Genomic DNA, 13,896 nt, shown 5'->3' with positions numbered 1-13,896 from the left:
CCTTGCTGCTTCTAGGTGCTACCTCGGGGTATTATCGTCGGGGTGGCGGGGGAAATCCCGCCAGACAAACATGGTGCCACTGCGCCGTCGCCTAATTAATTCACTTATACCGCCGGATGTCCTCCTATACCCCTCGGCGGGCCTTTGTGCGAGCCCGAACGATCTGTGTTTCTCACCTACACGCGCGCGCGCCCTTTGCCATCTTTTTGGCGCTCGCGAAATAGAAACAGTCTCTTGTGGTCAACTTCAGCCCCTTCACTCGCTGGCGTTGCGAGCAAACGATATTGAAGCCAGCCAGCATGGCGGAGCACGAGAGCAAGCCCACCATGGATCTCGCCCCCGCGGCGGTAGTGGCCGACACCGTCGATAACGACATCGCCATCGAAAAGGAACAGCTCCAGCAACTCGACCGGGCCAGCACAAAGGACAGTCCGCGGCCGTTCCAGCCCCCTGAGATCATACGCAGCATGAGTCCCGAGGACCGTGACGCGTTTGAGAAGAAGCTCGTACGCAAGATTGACCTACGGCTGCTGCCCATGATTATCATCATGTACATCCTCAATTACATCGATCGGTAAGCTCCCCTGCCTTGCTTTCTGGTCTTGTGTGTGCGACTCGATGCTCATCTTCGCGCTTTAGAAACAATATCGCGTCGGCGCGCCTGGCTGGGCTTGAGGATGACTTGAAGCTCAACGAAAGTGGAACGCAGTTCAATGTACGAACGACCATGTCCACTGTGCTGTGTGCACTCGCTCTTCTGCTGACAATCTTACGCAGACCGCCGTCAGCATCCTGTTCGTAGGCTACCTCCTCATGCAAGTCCCTTCCAACTTGCTCATGAACAAAATGGGAAAGCCGGGCAAATATCTCCCAGCTTGTGTATGTCTCTCGCCATCCACCCTTGTTGCGCCTGTCGCTTATTCACTTGCAGATGGCTGTCTGGGGCATCATCTCCACGGCCACCGCCGCGTGTAACTCGTTCGGTGGCCTCGTCGCGGCACGATTCTTCCTCGGATTCGTTGAGGCCGCATACTTTGTACGCACGATGCCCTAGGCGTCTTTCTATTCTACCGCTAACAACAGCCAATGTCCAGCCCGGCTGCCTCTACTACCTGAGCTGCTGGTACACGCGCAAGGAGCTCAGCGTCCGCACGACGTACCTGTACGCCGGGTCCCTCATCTCGGGCGCCTTCTCGGGCCTCATCGCCGCGGGCATCACGGGCAACATGGATGGCGCCAAGGGCCTCCGCGCCTGGCGCTGGCTCTTCATCATCGAGGGGGCCATCACCATCGTCGTCGCTATCGCCGCCTTATGGATCCTGCCCGACTTCCCGAGAACGACCAAATGGCTTGATGAGAAGGAAACAGCGATGGCGGCGTGGCGGTTGGAGGAGGACATTGGCCAGGACGACTGGGTCAACTCGGAGGAGCAGCCGTTCTGGCACGGCTTCAAGCTGGCGCTCGAGGACGTCAAGATGTGGGTTCTGGTGAGACTTGAGGGCCCTACACCGCGTGCCAGATGTGAGAAGACGTGACGAAGCTGACGAATAACTGCGTGCAGCTCGTCATGATGTTTGGCAACATCTCGGCCGCGTCCATCACCAACTTCTTCCCGACCGTCGTGGCGACGCTCAACTACAGCAACGTCATCACACTACTCCTGACGGCGCCGCCGTACTGCCTCGGCGTCATCACCACGTTTGCGACCGCGTGGCACGCTGACCGCACGGGTGAGCGCTTCTATCACATCACGCTGCCGCTCTGCCTCGCCATGGTGACCTTTATTATCGCCGCCGCGACGACCAACACGGCCGCGCGATACACCGCCATGATGCTCATGGTGAGTTATCCGAGATTGTCTCAGCCTGCCTAACACACCGCGAACCTAACGTGCCTTTAGATCCCCGGGTTGTACAGCGGCTTCACCACCGCATTTGCGTGGATCAGCAACACGCTGCCTCGCCCGCCGGCCAAGCGAGCCGCGGCGCTGGCCTTCATCAACGCCGTGGGCAACGCCACATCCATCTACACGGCGTATCTGTACCCCAAGTCGGCGAAGCCTGGCTATACCGGCGCCTTTATCCACAACTGCGTACTATGCGCCGTGGCAATCGCCGCCGCGTTTGTGTTGAAGCTCATGCTGGTGAGGCTCAACAAGAAGCTCGACAGGGGCGAGCGCGTCGAAGGGGCCATCAACGCGGCGCCGGGAGAGGCGGTGGAGCGTGGCTTCCGATTCCTCGTGTAGAACAACCGGCCAAGAAGGAGAACTCGAACACCGAGTGTGACTTATGGCTCGAAGAGCAAAAACTGATGTTGACACGAAATTATTTGACTATCACCACGAGCTGGGAATCTAATTAACGACCCCAGTCGTCTCCGGTCACGCCCGAACCGTTATACCCTTTCTTGCGTGCCACGATTTGATCCCTTCTCGTTGCATCATACATCGAAATTCCTGGATCTTTCATGTTTGTCCCGCCCGTTAAGCGCTTGGTTCCAACCGTGTTCTCCGTGCTCTGCATATACCGGTATTTTTTACGCCCTTCGACAGGGATTGTTGTGCTCGTAGTTCAAGGCTTTTGTTCCTAGGCCAAGGTCTGGACGAACTACAATTTGCCCTCGATTGCTGGGCTCGCTTTCTCCATCTAAACCGTCGATTGGCATTCGCGTTGCTATCTAATCGAAGGCTGAGGCTGTTGAGCCCTCGCGGGCTTCCTCAAGCCGAGCATGTTGACGAAGAAAGGCGCAGACCGCGGATTCAGTCGGCGCTTCACGCTTGGATGAACCGAGAGACCACATGTTGAACCATTCCGGCTTGGCCTGGCGGAAACCCTGGGTTGCGGCTATCACAAACAGCTTTTCGTCGAGGTTCTCGTCCAGGGTGGTCATCCGATTCCAACACCAGCACAGCTTGTCTAGATATGACCGGATCGTGCCGAACTCCCGAATATCCAGACAGAAGAACTGGACCACTGCTTCGTGCAGTAACTCCTCAGGTATCAGCCCCATGACGACCTTGATGAGCTCAAAGGTCTGCTTGGCGGTCGACTGTCCCATGGACCAGCCTTCCTGGCAGATCCTCGTGACAATCCTGCTGCTGATGGCGTGATATAGCAAATTGATGACTCTCATGTCGTCCGTCTGCCAGTCTTTGGACCTTGGAGTGGGCGGCTCCTCCGTGAGATGGCTTTCGAGATGCAAACATCTGAGGCACAGTTCAATCTTGATCTGCCAGGACTGGAAGTTGTCCAGACCTTCTAGCTTCTCGGTGGGCCAGGTTGACTCCGGAGGCAGCAGCTTTTCACTCATCCTGAACAGCGGCTTCGGGTGATTGTGGTGGGCTTGAGGTATGGCTAGTCCGCCTGATGGAGGCAGACTACTGGGCGTTCGCTGATTTCACCTTGTCACAATACTGTCGTCGCACTTCAATTGATAACACTCGATCGGGCTGGAAGGGAAAAAAGATACAAAGTGCGAGATGAGCCGTCGGCGAATAAATAGAGATTCGCAGCCAAGGAGTTGCTTTTGGCTAGGCGGGCTCTGACCTGTGAAAGTCGGCTCGAAGAGTCGAAGATCCAAGAGACCCAACTACGGCCACAGTTCGCCGGGCATGATCACAAGAAGCCTATTTCGTACAGTGGACTGTATACTTCGTACGAATACATAGGATTGGACAACAGTCCAATAAAATCCAGAGTCAGACTCCCAGAATCAAGGCAATAAGCGACGAGTGCAGATGTGCCAACAAAGTTTGCACGAGGCGAGTGCCGAGCTGTGCTTCCTTTGTATAATCGCTGATGAGGACTGTAGGAGAATACGGAGCACGGAGGATCGAATAAATGTAGCGAGAGAGAAGCGTCACGTGATCACGCACCTTGAGCGAACGGCGTTCGCGTCTCGCCCGACCAAACGCGTTTCAGCCTGCAACTGCCCCGCCGCATCCTCACAGCCATGTCTCGCAAAGGCAAGCAGCCCGTCATCGACTTGCTTGATGACGAGGCTAGCGCCTCGGATCCCGACGATGACTTGATCGTCGACACTTCTCATGATTCGCGCAAGCGAAAAGTTGAGATAGAGGCGGAGGAAAAGGTCCAGTGGACGGACGACTCCGATGGCCCTACCGTGAAGCCGAAGAAACGACGGGCCAAACGCAAGTCGACGGCCAAAAAGCGCGATGTGTCGGCTGTTCACGGTGAGGTCCAAGCGGCACCAGATGATGACTTTGAGTTTGCCGGGATCCCAGACTATTTGCAGGAGCGGAGGCGAGCGTTTGATGCCGATAAGAAACTGCACCACGAAGCCGCCCTCATGCTGCCGCCTGACTATTCCGGTATCGACTTTGATGAATCCTCAAGGCTCTCGGAGTTGAAGGAGCGCCCAGTATTCGACGCGTCTAGCGGTATAAAGCCCTCGAGACCCTACAAGGACATCGAGCTTCCTCAGTCCGCCAGTCTAATTCCTGCTTCTATCGCTCAGTATCTACGCGACTACCAAGTGGCAGGTGTCCGGTTTTTGCATCGCAAATTTGTATATCAAGAGGGCGGCATTCTGGGCGATGATATGGGTCTAGGGAAGACCGTTCAGGTTGCCGCGTTCTTGACCGCCGCCTTTGGCAAAACCGGAGACGAGCGTGATGCCAGGCGCATGCGGGAGATTCGCTTTTTCAGCGACCGCTGGTATCCGCGGATACTCGTCATCTGCCCTGGCTCGCTCATCATGAACTGGAAGAACGAGATGAACCGCTGGGGTTGGTGGCACGTTGATGTTTTCCATGGCGCAAACAAAGACGACGTGCTCGGCACCGCGCGCTCGGGGCTCCTGGAAATCATGATCACCACTTATGACACGTACAAGAACAGCCGCAGCTCCATCAACATGGTACAATGGGATGCTGTCATCTGCGACGAATGTCATCGCCTCAAGGACAGATATTCGGAAACAACCAAAGCGTTGGCGGAAGTCAACGCTCTGTGTCGTATTGGCCTTACTGGGACTGCTATACAGAACAAATACGAGGAGTTGTGGACGTTGCTCGACTGGACAAACCCAGGTCATTTCGGCACCAAGGCAGAATGGTCACAGAGAATCACCAAGCCTCTGACGGTTGGCCAATCCCACGACGCGACTGGTGCGCAACTTAGCCTCGCAAGGCAAACGGCAAAGAAACTGGTCCAGAACCTTTTGCCCCGCTACTTCCTGCGGCGGATGAAGACCCTCATCGCGGATCAACTACCCAAGAAGACGGACCGCGTCGTCTTTTGTCCCCTCACGGAGCTGCAACTCGAGGCATATCAGAATTTTCTCTCCAGCTCAGAGCTTGAACTTTTGCGGACCGTGTCGGACCATTGCGAGCATGGCGAGAAGAAAGGTTGGTGCTGCCGTAAACATCTACCTGACGGTTGCACGTGGCAGCAAATTGTGTTTCCGAGCATCATTATCCTGCAGAAGCTTGCCAACCATCTCACCCTCCTCGTCCCCTCAACAACGGATCTGGAGCCTCGACACAAGAACGAGCTCGCGACCCTGCAGACTTGCATGCCAGACACATGGAAAGAGCTGTACGAACAGAGGGATCAGATTAGGAATCTGGTCAACCCCGAATTCTGCGGCAAGTGGAAGGTCCTCAAGAAGTTGCTCAAGTTCTGGCACGGTAGCGGAGACAAGGTTCTCATCTTCTCTCATAGCGTTCGCTTTCTGCGCATCCTTCAACACCTTTTCACCAATACCAGCTACAATGTCAGCTACCTGGACGGGTCGCTGTCGTACGAACAGCGGCAAGACGTGGTGGATACGTTCAACTCGGACCCGACGCAATTTGTCTTTCTCATTTCCACCAAGGCGGGAGGCGTCGGTCTCAACATTACCTCTGCGAACAAGGTTGTCATTATTGACCCGCACTGGAACCCCTCGTACGACTTGCAAGCTCAGGACCGAGCGTACCGCATTGGACAGACTCGGGACGTCGAGGTGTTCCGCCTTATATCACTCGGCACCGTGGAGGAGATCGTGTACGCCCGGCAGATCTACAAGCAGCAACAAGCCAACATTGGCTACACTGCGTCATCGGAGCGCCGCTACTTCAAGGGTATACAGCAGGACACTGAGAGGAAGGGCGAAATTTTCGGGCTCGCCAACATTTTTACCTACCACAGTGACAGCGGGTTGCTCCGGGATATTGTCAACAAGACCAACATCGCAGAAGCCAAAGCCGGCGTTCACCTCGCGGATGTGGACATGGAGAAGGCATCCCAGGATGGGGAAAGCCTCGGCATGGTGAAGAAGGAAGAAGCGGAGAACGAGGATGGCGGCATCAGCCAGCTAGCCACTCTCCTGACCGCTGAAAACCAGGAGAGGCTCCTCCAATCGCAGAAGACGGCTGTGCCGAAGACGGACGCCATCCAAGCTATCCTCACATCGGCGGGTGTCGAGTACACACATGACAACTCGGAGGTCGTCGGCACGTCAAAGGTCGAGCAGCAGCTCTCGCGCCGCGCCGAACTCGCGACGTATGCTGCTGGAGATGCCGAAGGGCACAGCGCACTGTTCGCCGACACTGAAGACGAGGACGGCGATGAGCTGCACAGCGTCTACCGACCACCAGAGGACGTATGTCTCCGGCAATTCTGCGAGATGGCACGCGAATTCGGCTTCAAGAATGCGCTTACCTTTGCCCCTATTGTGGAGACGTGGTCATCCGAGACGAGACGAAGCTGCCTGGATACGTTCTACAGAAGGCGAGAAGCAGCACTGGCACGGGCTGAAGTCGCGGAGAGGGAGGGGAGTGATGAGATGAAGGCCATCATCAAAGACGAAGAAGAGCAGAAGGCTTTCAAAGAGGAGGGCGAGTCAAAAGTGTTGAAAGACTATGATGAAATCAAGGTACTGAAAAACGAGGATGTCGAGTACGTGAAGAAGCAGGAAGACCTGAAGCTCGAGCCTAAATACGAAGACGACAGGAAAGACGCCAAAGTAAAGGTGGACTTTACATCACCATCTATCAAACCCAAGAGCATCAAGGACGAGTTGGTCAAGGACGAGACAAAGCCCTACGACCTCAAATTCAAGGCGGAGGGCGGTGGTGCGGGTCGCGACGATGTCAAGACGCCAATCAAGCACGACGCGTCCGACAACGAGAAGAAGGCTAAGGTGAAACTGGAGGACGGAAAGTCGAAGAGGACATCGATATTCCTGCTCGACGATGACGACGACGACGAACTGTAGCTACATGAGTCGGAAGCAAGATACCCCTGAATGGAATTGCGAGCAAAAGTCGACATCCTACCCCCCCTTATTTGTCGATGAGTGGCTACTTGGTCAAGGTACCGAGAATGTGTGGAAGGACGGCGTATGCCGGCTCGTCGGGCGGGCTGACGAGGTCACTCTGGTGCCACGGCCCAGCGGAGAGGAGGCTCTTCTTAGTATCCCGACAGATACGGCACGATCCCATGAAAAATGACCAGGGGATGTTGACGAGCCCTAAAGCGGGGTAAGTTTACACAGTCTGACTCAAAAGTTCAAGCTTGGGGGCTCTCACGTTGATACAGGCTGAACAGCGGCCCGCCGCGGGTCGCCTTGACGTGCTCGTACACATACCAGTGACCGCCGGGCTTGAGCAGCTTGTATAGGTGCTTGATATTCTCCTCTGGATCTGGGATGCTGCACAGGCACAGGACGCCGACGATGCAGTCGACGCTGCCGGGTGGAATCTGGCCGTCCCAGGCCTTTGGGTCGCTGACGGACTCGATGCCCACGGGGACCACCTCGTACACGTCGCCGAGTCCAACTTGCTTGACACGCTTCCGCAGCGCGGCGGCGGACTGCGGGTGCGGCTCGACGCCGTATATCTTGGTGATTTCAGGTCCAGGGCCAGCGCCGCCAGCCTGCTTCCTCTTGCGAGCGCCGTCCGCCGAGTCAGGGACGCCGGCGCCGGCGCCGATGCGGGCAAAGACGTCGGCCCACATGCCGCTGCCGGCGCCGACCTCGATGACGGTCCCATGAACGGGCGTCCCTACGACGGTGTCGTGAATGCGACCGCCCGAGACGCGGCCTTCGAGCAGGGGGATGACGCGCGCCTCGCCGGCCTCCTTGACGCTCGGCCCGATGGTGGCCCAGAAATTCCCGAACAGCACGTTGGAGAAGGCAGGCGGCCAGAGGAGCTTCCACAGGGCGCCGGACAGGACGATGTCGCGGATCGTCTGAGGGATGTGCGAGGCCGAGATGCCCATGAACAGCCAGGGGTCGACGAGCTGCATGAGCAGGTCCCTGAGGCCTGCGAGGAAGGAGGCCATGATGGGCAGGGGGGCTTTTTGTTCTTGATCCGCCTCGACGTCGGAGCTTGGATACAGCAAGAAGAGATAAGAGTAGAGACAAATTCACTTACCGACCTGAAAGATCGGGTAGGCCAAATATTTAGAGGTGTAAGTTGATGGGGGGGAGGAGAGGTGTGCCTGCGCGGCGCTGACTTATAAAAGCCCTGCAGGCGTGACGATACGAGACTAGGCGGCGGGCCCGGCAGTCGGTGGGGCCGCCTGTCCGACCGACGCCCTCCGCGCGAGGCACCGCGTGTAGGGAGGGTGTGAGCGGGTTGGAAGGGCACGGGACACTGTGCCTGGCATTGCGCCGAACAGGAGTGACTGCTTTTGAGTACCCAGCGTATCCCTCGTAAATAGGTACTTGTTGGTCCCTCTTGCGGCCCTGTACTGCTGTTCATATCTTGACCTCCTGCCGTGATCCGATTTTTTGCGCCGGGGGTCCGTAATGAATTTTGACTTTGGCGGATGCGAGTGAAGCGTTGTGCAGGTGTGGATGGATGCTGAGCGGTATCAAGGCAGGCGGAAGCAAGGATGGTGTTGAGCTTTTCGATAGGCGCAGGAATAAAGCACCGCGTGTTGGCATATGGACATCGCCTTCAGAGGGGCACGATGGCATCTTTTGCCTCAAGAGAATGACATTCACTCTATTCCCTGAACCCATGTGAGCCAGTCATGGCATAATGTACCAAGATGTAAAACAACCGCCGAAATCGTTGCGCCTTGTAATCCGACATTACAACCCCCCAAAACGCCGACAAATGCCCTTTTTGGTATCAAAGCCCTCTCCTCCCTTCGTCCACTCCAAACCGGCCCAACAACAGCAACCAACATCCTCACAGCAGCTCAAAGTCGTCGAGCTGGTCGCGGTACTTCATGATGTTGCGCTTGATCTTGCTGCCGACGGCCCAGGTGACGAAATCCTCGGTGGAGCGCGTCACCAAGTAGGCCGGGTCGGTGACGGTCTCGACGCCGACGCGCACCTGGCCCTGCTCGATCATCTTGGTGGCGGCCTGCACCGTCTCGGCCATCTTGAGGCGCGTCATGACGACGGGGAGGCGCCGGCGCGCGAACGCGCTGACGGTGACGCCGTGCTCGACCGCCGACAGCTTCGACTTGCTCGACAGGATGCCCATGTCGTACAGCTTGTTGAGCAGCAGGTCCTCGTGCTTGCGCCGCGTGGCGTTGTCGGGCGGGAGGAGGGAGAGGCGGTGCGCGAGCTGTCGCAGGGACTAGAATGGACCCACGATGTTAGCTTCTTTTTTTTCCCCTGATAATGATATCGCGTTCCTCGTATGCGCTTAGGCGTGGAGCTTTTTGTCTGTCGCGTAATGTTGCTCGCCGGCTCGCGAGGCGGGGCGCAAGTATGCTCACGAGAGGGAGAGACGTGAGGAGACGGGAACCATCAGGCGGGGAGGGCAAGGGAAGAGGCAACGCACTCCGCACAGCCGGTTATACTTGTGGTAGTCCTCGGGCTTCTGGATCATGTACCGCCGGATGACGGCCTTGTCGCGGTGGTCATTGTCTTGCTTGTAGGTGATGAAGTCGGTCTTGCGCAGGAGCTTTTGCTCGTGGTACTTGAGCTTGCGCACCATGGCGGGCGGACGGCGCGGCGCGAGGTTCGCGTTCGTGGGTTGACTGATGGGAAACCGATGGGCTTAATAAAATGTGTTCGATTTCCTGTCTTTTCCGGCTTTTTTTCTTCTCGAGGATGTGTTGTGTAGTCCGAACGAGAGAGACTGCTTAAAATGTTTGGGTTTTTGATGCACGGAGAAATGCAAAGACAGGGAAAAATCTGAGTGGGGCCCAGCAGCTGTGCCTGCGGAAGCGGCTCCGCGCCGATGGCTCGCCCACCCGAAAAGTCCCAATCCACTCTTGGATTTTCGAACAGCATCGTCGTCCCCATCACCACCGGCGTCACTTCCCACCCGCAATTGCACCACCACCGCACCCACAACGCAGCCATGCCGCCGCGGATACCAGCCGCTCTCCGCGCTCTCAGCGCGCCCTCTTCTCCCTCGGGCCTCCTCTACCGCGCCTTCTCCTCCACGCCCTTCGTCGCCGCGCCCCCCCGCGAAGGGCAACACCCCAACGCACGCTCCTCATCATCCTCCTCCCCCTCCTCGTCGCCCTCCTCCACGAGCAGCCTCCTCTCCATCAACAACGCCGACCGCTACAAGCGCGGCGGCGGTCCGAACAAGCATCAGCAGAACCAGCAGAACCAGCACCAGCACGCCTCGCAGCGCGGCGAGGCCGCCACCCGCCTCCTCAGCCGGTACAAGAACCGCGCCGAGTCGGCCCTGCGCACCAAGGAGGCGCAGCTCGAGCTCCTGCGCAACCAGAAGAACTCAAAAGACTACCTCAGGCAGATGCCCCGTCGCTGGGAGGCCGGCGACGTTTACTCTCCCCATGACCTGAGCCCCGTCGAGATGCAGAAGTGGCGCAAGCGCTCCCAACGCCTCGGCGACGTGATCGACGCGCTCGGCATCCGCCCGCTCGATATGTACAAGGTGAGATCCCCACCTCCCACTTTCCCCATATACTCCCTGGGGCCTCTTGTCAGGCATTGGAGCCCCTTTGGGCTTGTTGTGTCGAGGGCGCGGAAGCGTGCTGACCGTTTTGGTGACAGAACTTTTCGCTCGTACAAGAATTTACGTCGTCTTCGGGCCAAATCACCCACTCGGGCAAAACGTGCCTGCGACCCGTCAACCAGCGCAAGATTGCAAAGATGATTCGCCGCGTCCAGGGCATGGGCATCTACCCGACCATCCACGACCACCCCGAGATGATCAGAGATGATTTCTTCCCTGAGCGGAGAGATCGGTGAGCGGCTTGATCTCAATGTGCCGAACAGGGACAAATAGCCCCGACGTCCAAGATCTTGCCATTGGCGTGGCCCGTGTCTCCATATATGTACAATAGCCCTTTCATGTATAGATACAAACAGACATCAAGTCCCTCTTGTACACGTCAGGCCTTCATGACCCGATTGATCTTAATCTGACACAGCGAGAACTCGTTCGACCGCCGGCCATATTTATCCAGATCCGCCCACGCGTTGCGGTACTTTTTTTGAGCCCACTCCCGAAAGTTGCTCTGAAGCTCCTGTCCGGGGAGTGCGTTGTGTGCCACGGCCAGCCTGTGACATGTCAGCTCTGCACTCAACCCGACTACTGGCGAAGGGAAATGGTCAACTCACGTCATTGCGTCCGGTTCGGTCCCGACAAAGGACGCCATTTTCATGATGAGGCCGCGCACCTCCTTTTCGTTACCGCTCCCCGCCACGGCGCCGATATACGCGTTGTACACCGCCGGCGGCACCTCCAGGTCCATTCTCTCTATCCGCTCCCAAATCTCGCGAGCCTTCCTGTCTCCGCCGGGCTTCTTCTCCAGTGTCCAGAAGACGGCTTCGAGGGTGGCATACGATGGACCTTCGAGGGACTGCGTGACTTCGTTCCAAAAGTCCAGGGCCGTCAGCGGCTGGTCGCTTGCCGTGTACGCCAGCATCATGGCAGTGTAGAGCTTTGTGTTTGGCTGCACCGTGGTGTCCATCTTAAGCATGTTGTGCACCATGGCCAGGCCCTCGGCGTCAGGGTACCGCGCGAACCCCTCCAGACACGTGATGTACGTCTCAAGCCTCGGGTGGTAGTCTTTGTTTCGATGTTGGCGCATGTGGCCAAACACATGGGACGCCATGTCGGGGCGTTTGCGCTCGAAGAAGGCTTCCATAAGCTTTGTGCGGCGCTCGAAGCTCGTGTCTTGGAAGAACTGCTGAAGGATCTGATATCCACTCCAGGCCCGAGACGTGCTGGTTCCCGAGTCGAGGCAGAACGATATGAAGGCGTTCTGGACTACCTCTCGCTGAGCTTCGCTGTACAAAAACGAGTGTACTGCGAGGAGGTCCATGGCATCAAAGTGCTGATCATTTTCAAGAAACCGCACGCAGAGTGTGGCTACTGTCTCCGGGTCCAGAAGGACCTGCACCTCCTCAACTCCGTCCAGTAGGGAAAGTATGAGCTTGAAGTCTGGCGAGGATTGACGCGCGAGCAGGGTGAGGAACTTGTTGACGAGTTCCCGGTATTCGTCAAAGAGCTCCGGCTTCGAATCGTTGGTCCAAGGCTCCAAATGGCGAACTTGTTCATGCGCAGCCCGTGCTCCGGACAGGTTGTCTGCGGCAAGCCTCATCCGGAGCATGATGAGATACGTCTCTCCGTTGGGGGCGACCCCCTTTTCAGCGCCCAGTGCCAGTATCTCATCAGCCAACGTCGCATCCTCGGCTTCGACCGCAATTCTCAGGAGGCCGTTGAGCGTCCCGATGTCCGGTGACAGCTTTCCGTTGCGATCTACCATGTGCGCCATCATTGCCTCCACCTCTTGAAGGCCCCTGCCGACGAGCAGGATTGCCTGGAGGAGCACGTCCCAATATTTTTTCTTCGGCAGCGACTGCCCCAGTTCAAGAAATATCGGCATCGCCCAATCTTGCAGCCCGTTGCGCTTGGCAAACGAGGCAACAGACTGATATACTTCTACCCGACTTTGACTCTGGGCGATTGGTTTGGCAAGCCATTGCTTCGTCTCGGGTATCCGGTCTTGGTCGGCGTAGAATGTGACCATGATAGCCTGCAGGCCCGCGTTGTAAGCTAGACCATGCTTCTCGGCATACTCGATCAGTTCAAGCAGTTCCTGTTCCCTGCCTTCCCTTGCCAACCCGTAGGCTACAGCCTCGATGAGCTTGCCGTCTTTGAGCAGGTAATCTTGATACCCGGGCTCGTCCCATTTTGAGTAGATCAGCCGCGCGGCTTCTTGGGCCTCGCCATAGCGGGAAAGGGATTGGGCGAGGTAGCTCCATTGCACCTCTGGGGCGCGAGGTTTGCCTATGAAGCTGCCAGCGACCCACACAGAATGCAAGGCCCTTGCCAAATCGGCATGGTTCTTGCTCCTTTCTTGAGGCTCAATATCAAGCAGCACCTGACGCGCCATGGAGAGATCGGACGAAGACAAAGGTTTGGTCTGCTGGTCGGGATTCGCGGGCTCGGTGAGGTATTCTAGCAAGCGGCGGCACTGCAGGGCTTGGGTGCTGTTCAGAGGAATCCTCCTTTTGAGCTTCGACTGCATGAGCTTCTTCCATGCGTCAATCAGCTCTCTGCGAGGCGGCGGGCGCAGGTTGTCGAGCATGCGACTCCTCCAGACCATAATGTGCATCCATCCCGGCTCGTACTCGGGTTGCCGCACCTCGCGCGGCGGTTTTTGGAACAAGGCGTTGAAGAAGGTCCGCTCGAACGTCCGTCGGGCTATCGGCCGCGTGATTGTTCTTCGGCGGGCTGGGGCTGCGAAGGCGGCGCAGGACGGCGCAATCGCGCGGAAGACGAGGAGCCGTCGACCATGGCGGGCCAGGCTTGCCCTCATGGTGATGACTCTCTTATACGGGGAATCTAAACGCCATTAGAAGCCAATTGGCAATTGCATAGGCAAGGTAGCGCGTACGGAAGCATATTTGGATTCGGCATGTCTCGCGTCGTGGGCCTGATAGTCGTCTGTCGAGCGCTTGTTGAAGAAGCTGGAGCTCCGACTACGCGCCAGTTGAGAT

General features: G+C 57.3%; 7 protein-coding genes across 7 annotated transcripts; 3 read left to right on the top strand and 4 right to left on the bottom strand.

Annotated features, from left to right (window-relative positions):
- Window positions 1-299: 299 nt before the first annotated feature.
- JDV02_006898 (uncharacterized protein) lies at window positions 300-2,247 on the top strand (the record flags this gene model as incomplete). Its single annotated transcript, XM_047988335.1, has 7 exons — window positions 300-574; window positions 640-715; window positions 778-879; window positions 932-1,036; window positions 1,095-1,487; window positions 1,562-1,840; window positions 1,901-2,247. The coding sequence occupies 7 exons, from the start codon at window positions 300-302 to the stop codon at window positions 2,243-2,245; spliced, it is 1,575 nt and encodes a 524-aa protein (XP_047844330.1). The 3' UTR covers window positions 2,246-2,247.
- A 429-nt stretch (window positions 2,248-2,676) lies between these two features.
- On the bottom strand, window positions 2,677-3,309 carry JDV02_006897 (uncharacterized protein; the record flags this gene model as incomplete). Its single annotated transcript, XM_047988334.1, has 1 exon — window positions 2,677-3,309. One exon carries the CDS (start codon window positions 3,307-3,309, stop codon window positions 2,677-2,679), a length of 633 nt encoding a protein of 210 aa, XP_047844329.1.
- Window positions 3,310-3,951: 642 nt separating this feature from the next.
- JDV02_006896 (uncharacterized protein) lies at window positions 3,952-8,649 on the top strand (the record flags this gene model as incomplete). Its single annotated transcript, XM_047988333.1, has 2 exons — window positions 3,952-8,417; window positions 8,472-8,649. One exon carries the CDS (start codon window positions 3,952-3,954, stop codon window positions 7,219-7,221), a length of 3,270 nt encoding a protein of 1,089 aa, XP_047844327.1. The 3' UTR covers window positions 7,222-8,417; window positions 8,472-8,649.
- Window positions 7,087-8,416, bottom strand: JDV02_006895 (uncharacterized protein). Its single transcript, XM_047988332.1, has 2 exons — window positions 7,535-8,416; window positions 7,087-7,476 (listed from the first exon to the last, which is right to left on the bottom strand). Exons 1-2 carry the CDS (start codon window positions 8,286-8,288, stop codon window positions 7,307-7,309), a joined length of 924 nt encoding a protein of 307 aa, XP_047844328.1. The 5' UTR covers window positions 8,289-8,416; the 3' UTR covers window positions 7,087-7,306.
- A 284-nt stretch (window positions 8,650-8,933) lies between the features above and the next one.
- On the bottom strand, window positions 8,934-10,009 carry imp3 (U3 small nucleolar ribonucleoprotein imp3). The gene is made up of 2 exons (XM_047988331.1): window positions 9,749-10,009; window positions 8,934-9,541 (listed from the first exon to the last, which is right to left on the bottom strand). Exons 1-2 carry the CDS (start codon window positions 9,902-9,904, stop codon window positions 9,146-9,148), a joined length of 552 nt encoding a protein of 183 aa, XP_047844326.1. The 5' UTR covers window positions 9,905-10,009; the 3' UTR covers window positions 8,934-9,145.
- A 200-nt stretch (window positions 10,010-10,209) lies between these two features.
- Window positions 10,210-11,340, top strand: JDV02_006893 (uncharacterized protein). Its single transcript, XM_047988330.1, has 2 exons — window positions 10,210-10,819; window positions 10,939-11,340. The coding sequence occupies exons 1-2, from the start codon at window positions 10,274-10,276 to the stop codon at window positions 11,134-11,136; spliced, it is 744 nt and encodes a 247-aa protein (XP_047844325.1). The 5' UTR covers window positions 10,210-10,273; the 3' UTR covers window positions 11,137-11,340.
- On the bottom strand, window positions 11,153-13,873 carry JDV02_006892 (uncharacterized protein). The gene is made up of 3 exons (XM_047988329.1): window positions 13,794-13,873; window positions 11,509-13,741; window positions 11,153-11,448 (listed from the first exon to the last, which is right to left on the bottom strand). Exons 2-3 carry the CDS (start codon window positions 13,713-13,715, stop codon window positions 11,280-11,282), a joined length of 2,376 nt encoding a protein of 791 aa, XP_047844324.1. The 5' UTR covers window positions 13,716-13,741; window positions 13,794-13,873; the 3' UTR covers window positions 11,153-11,279.
- Between the last annotated feature and the right edge of the window lie 23 nt (window positions 13,874-13,896).

Source organism: Purpureocillium takamizusanense, chromosome 6 (genome assembly GCF_022605165.1).
Source record: "Purpureocillium takamizusanense chromosome 6, complete sequence".
NCBI lineage: Eukaryota > Fungi > Ascomycota > Sordariomycetes > Hypocreales > Ophiocordycipitaceae > Purpureocillium > Purpureocillium takamizusanense.
The sequence above is the reverse complement of the archived record's forward strand: the minus strand, read 5'-3'. Positions and strand labels throughout refer to the sequence as shown.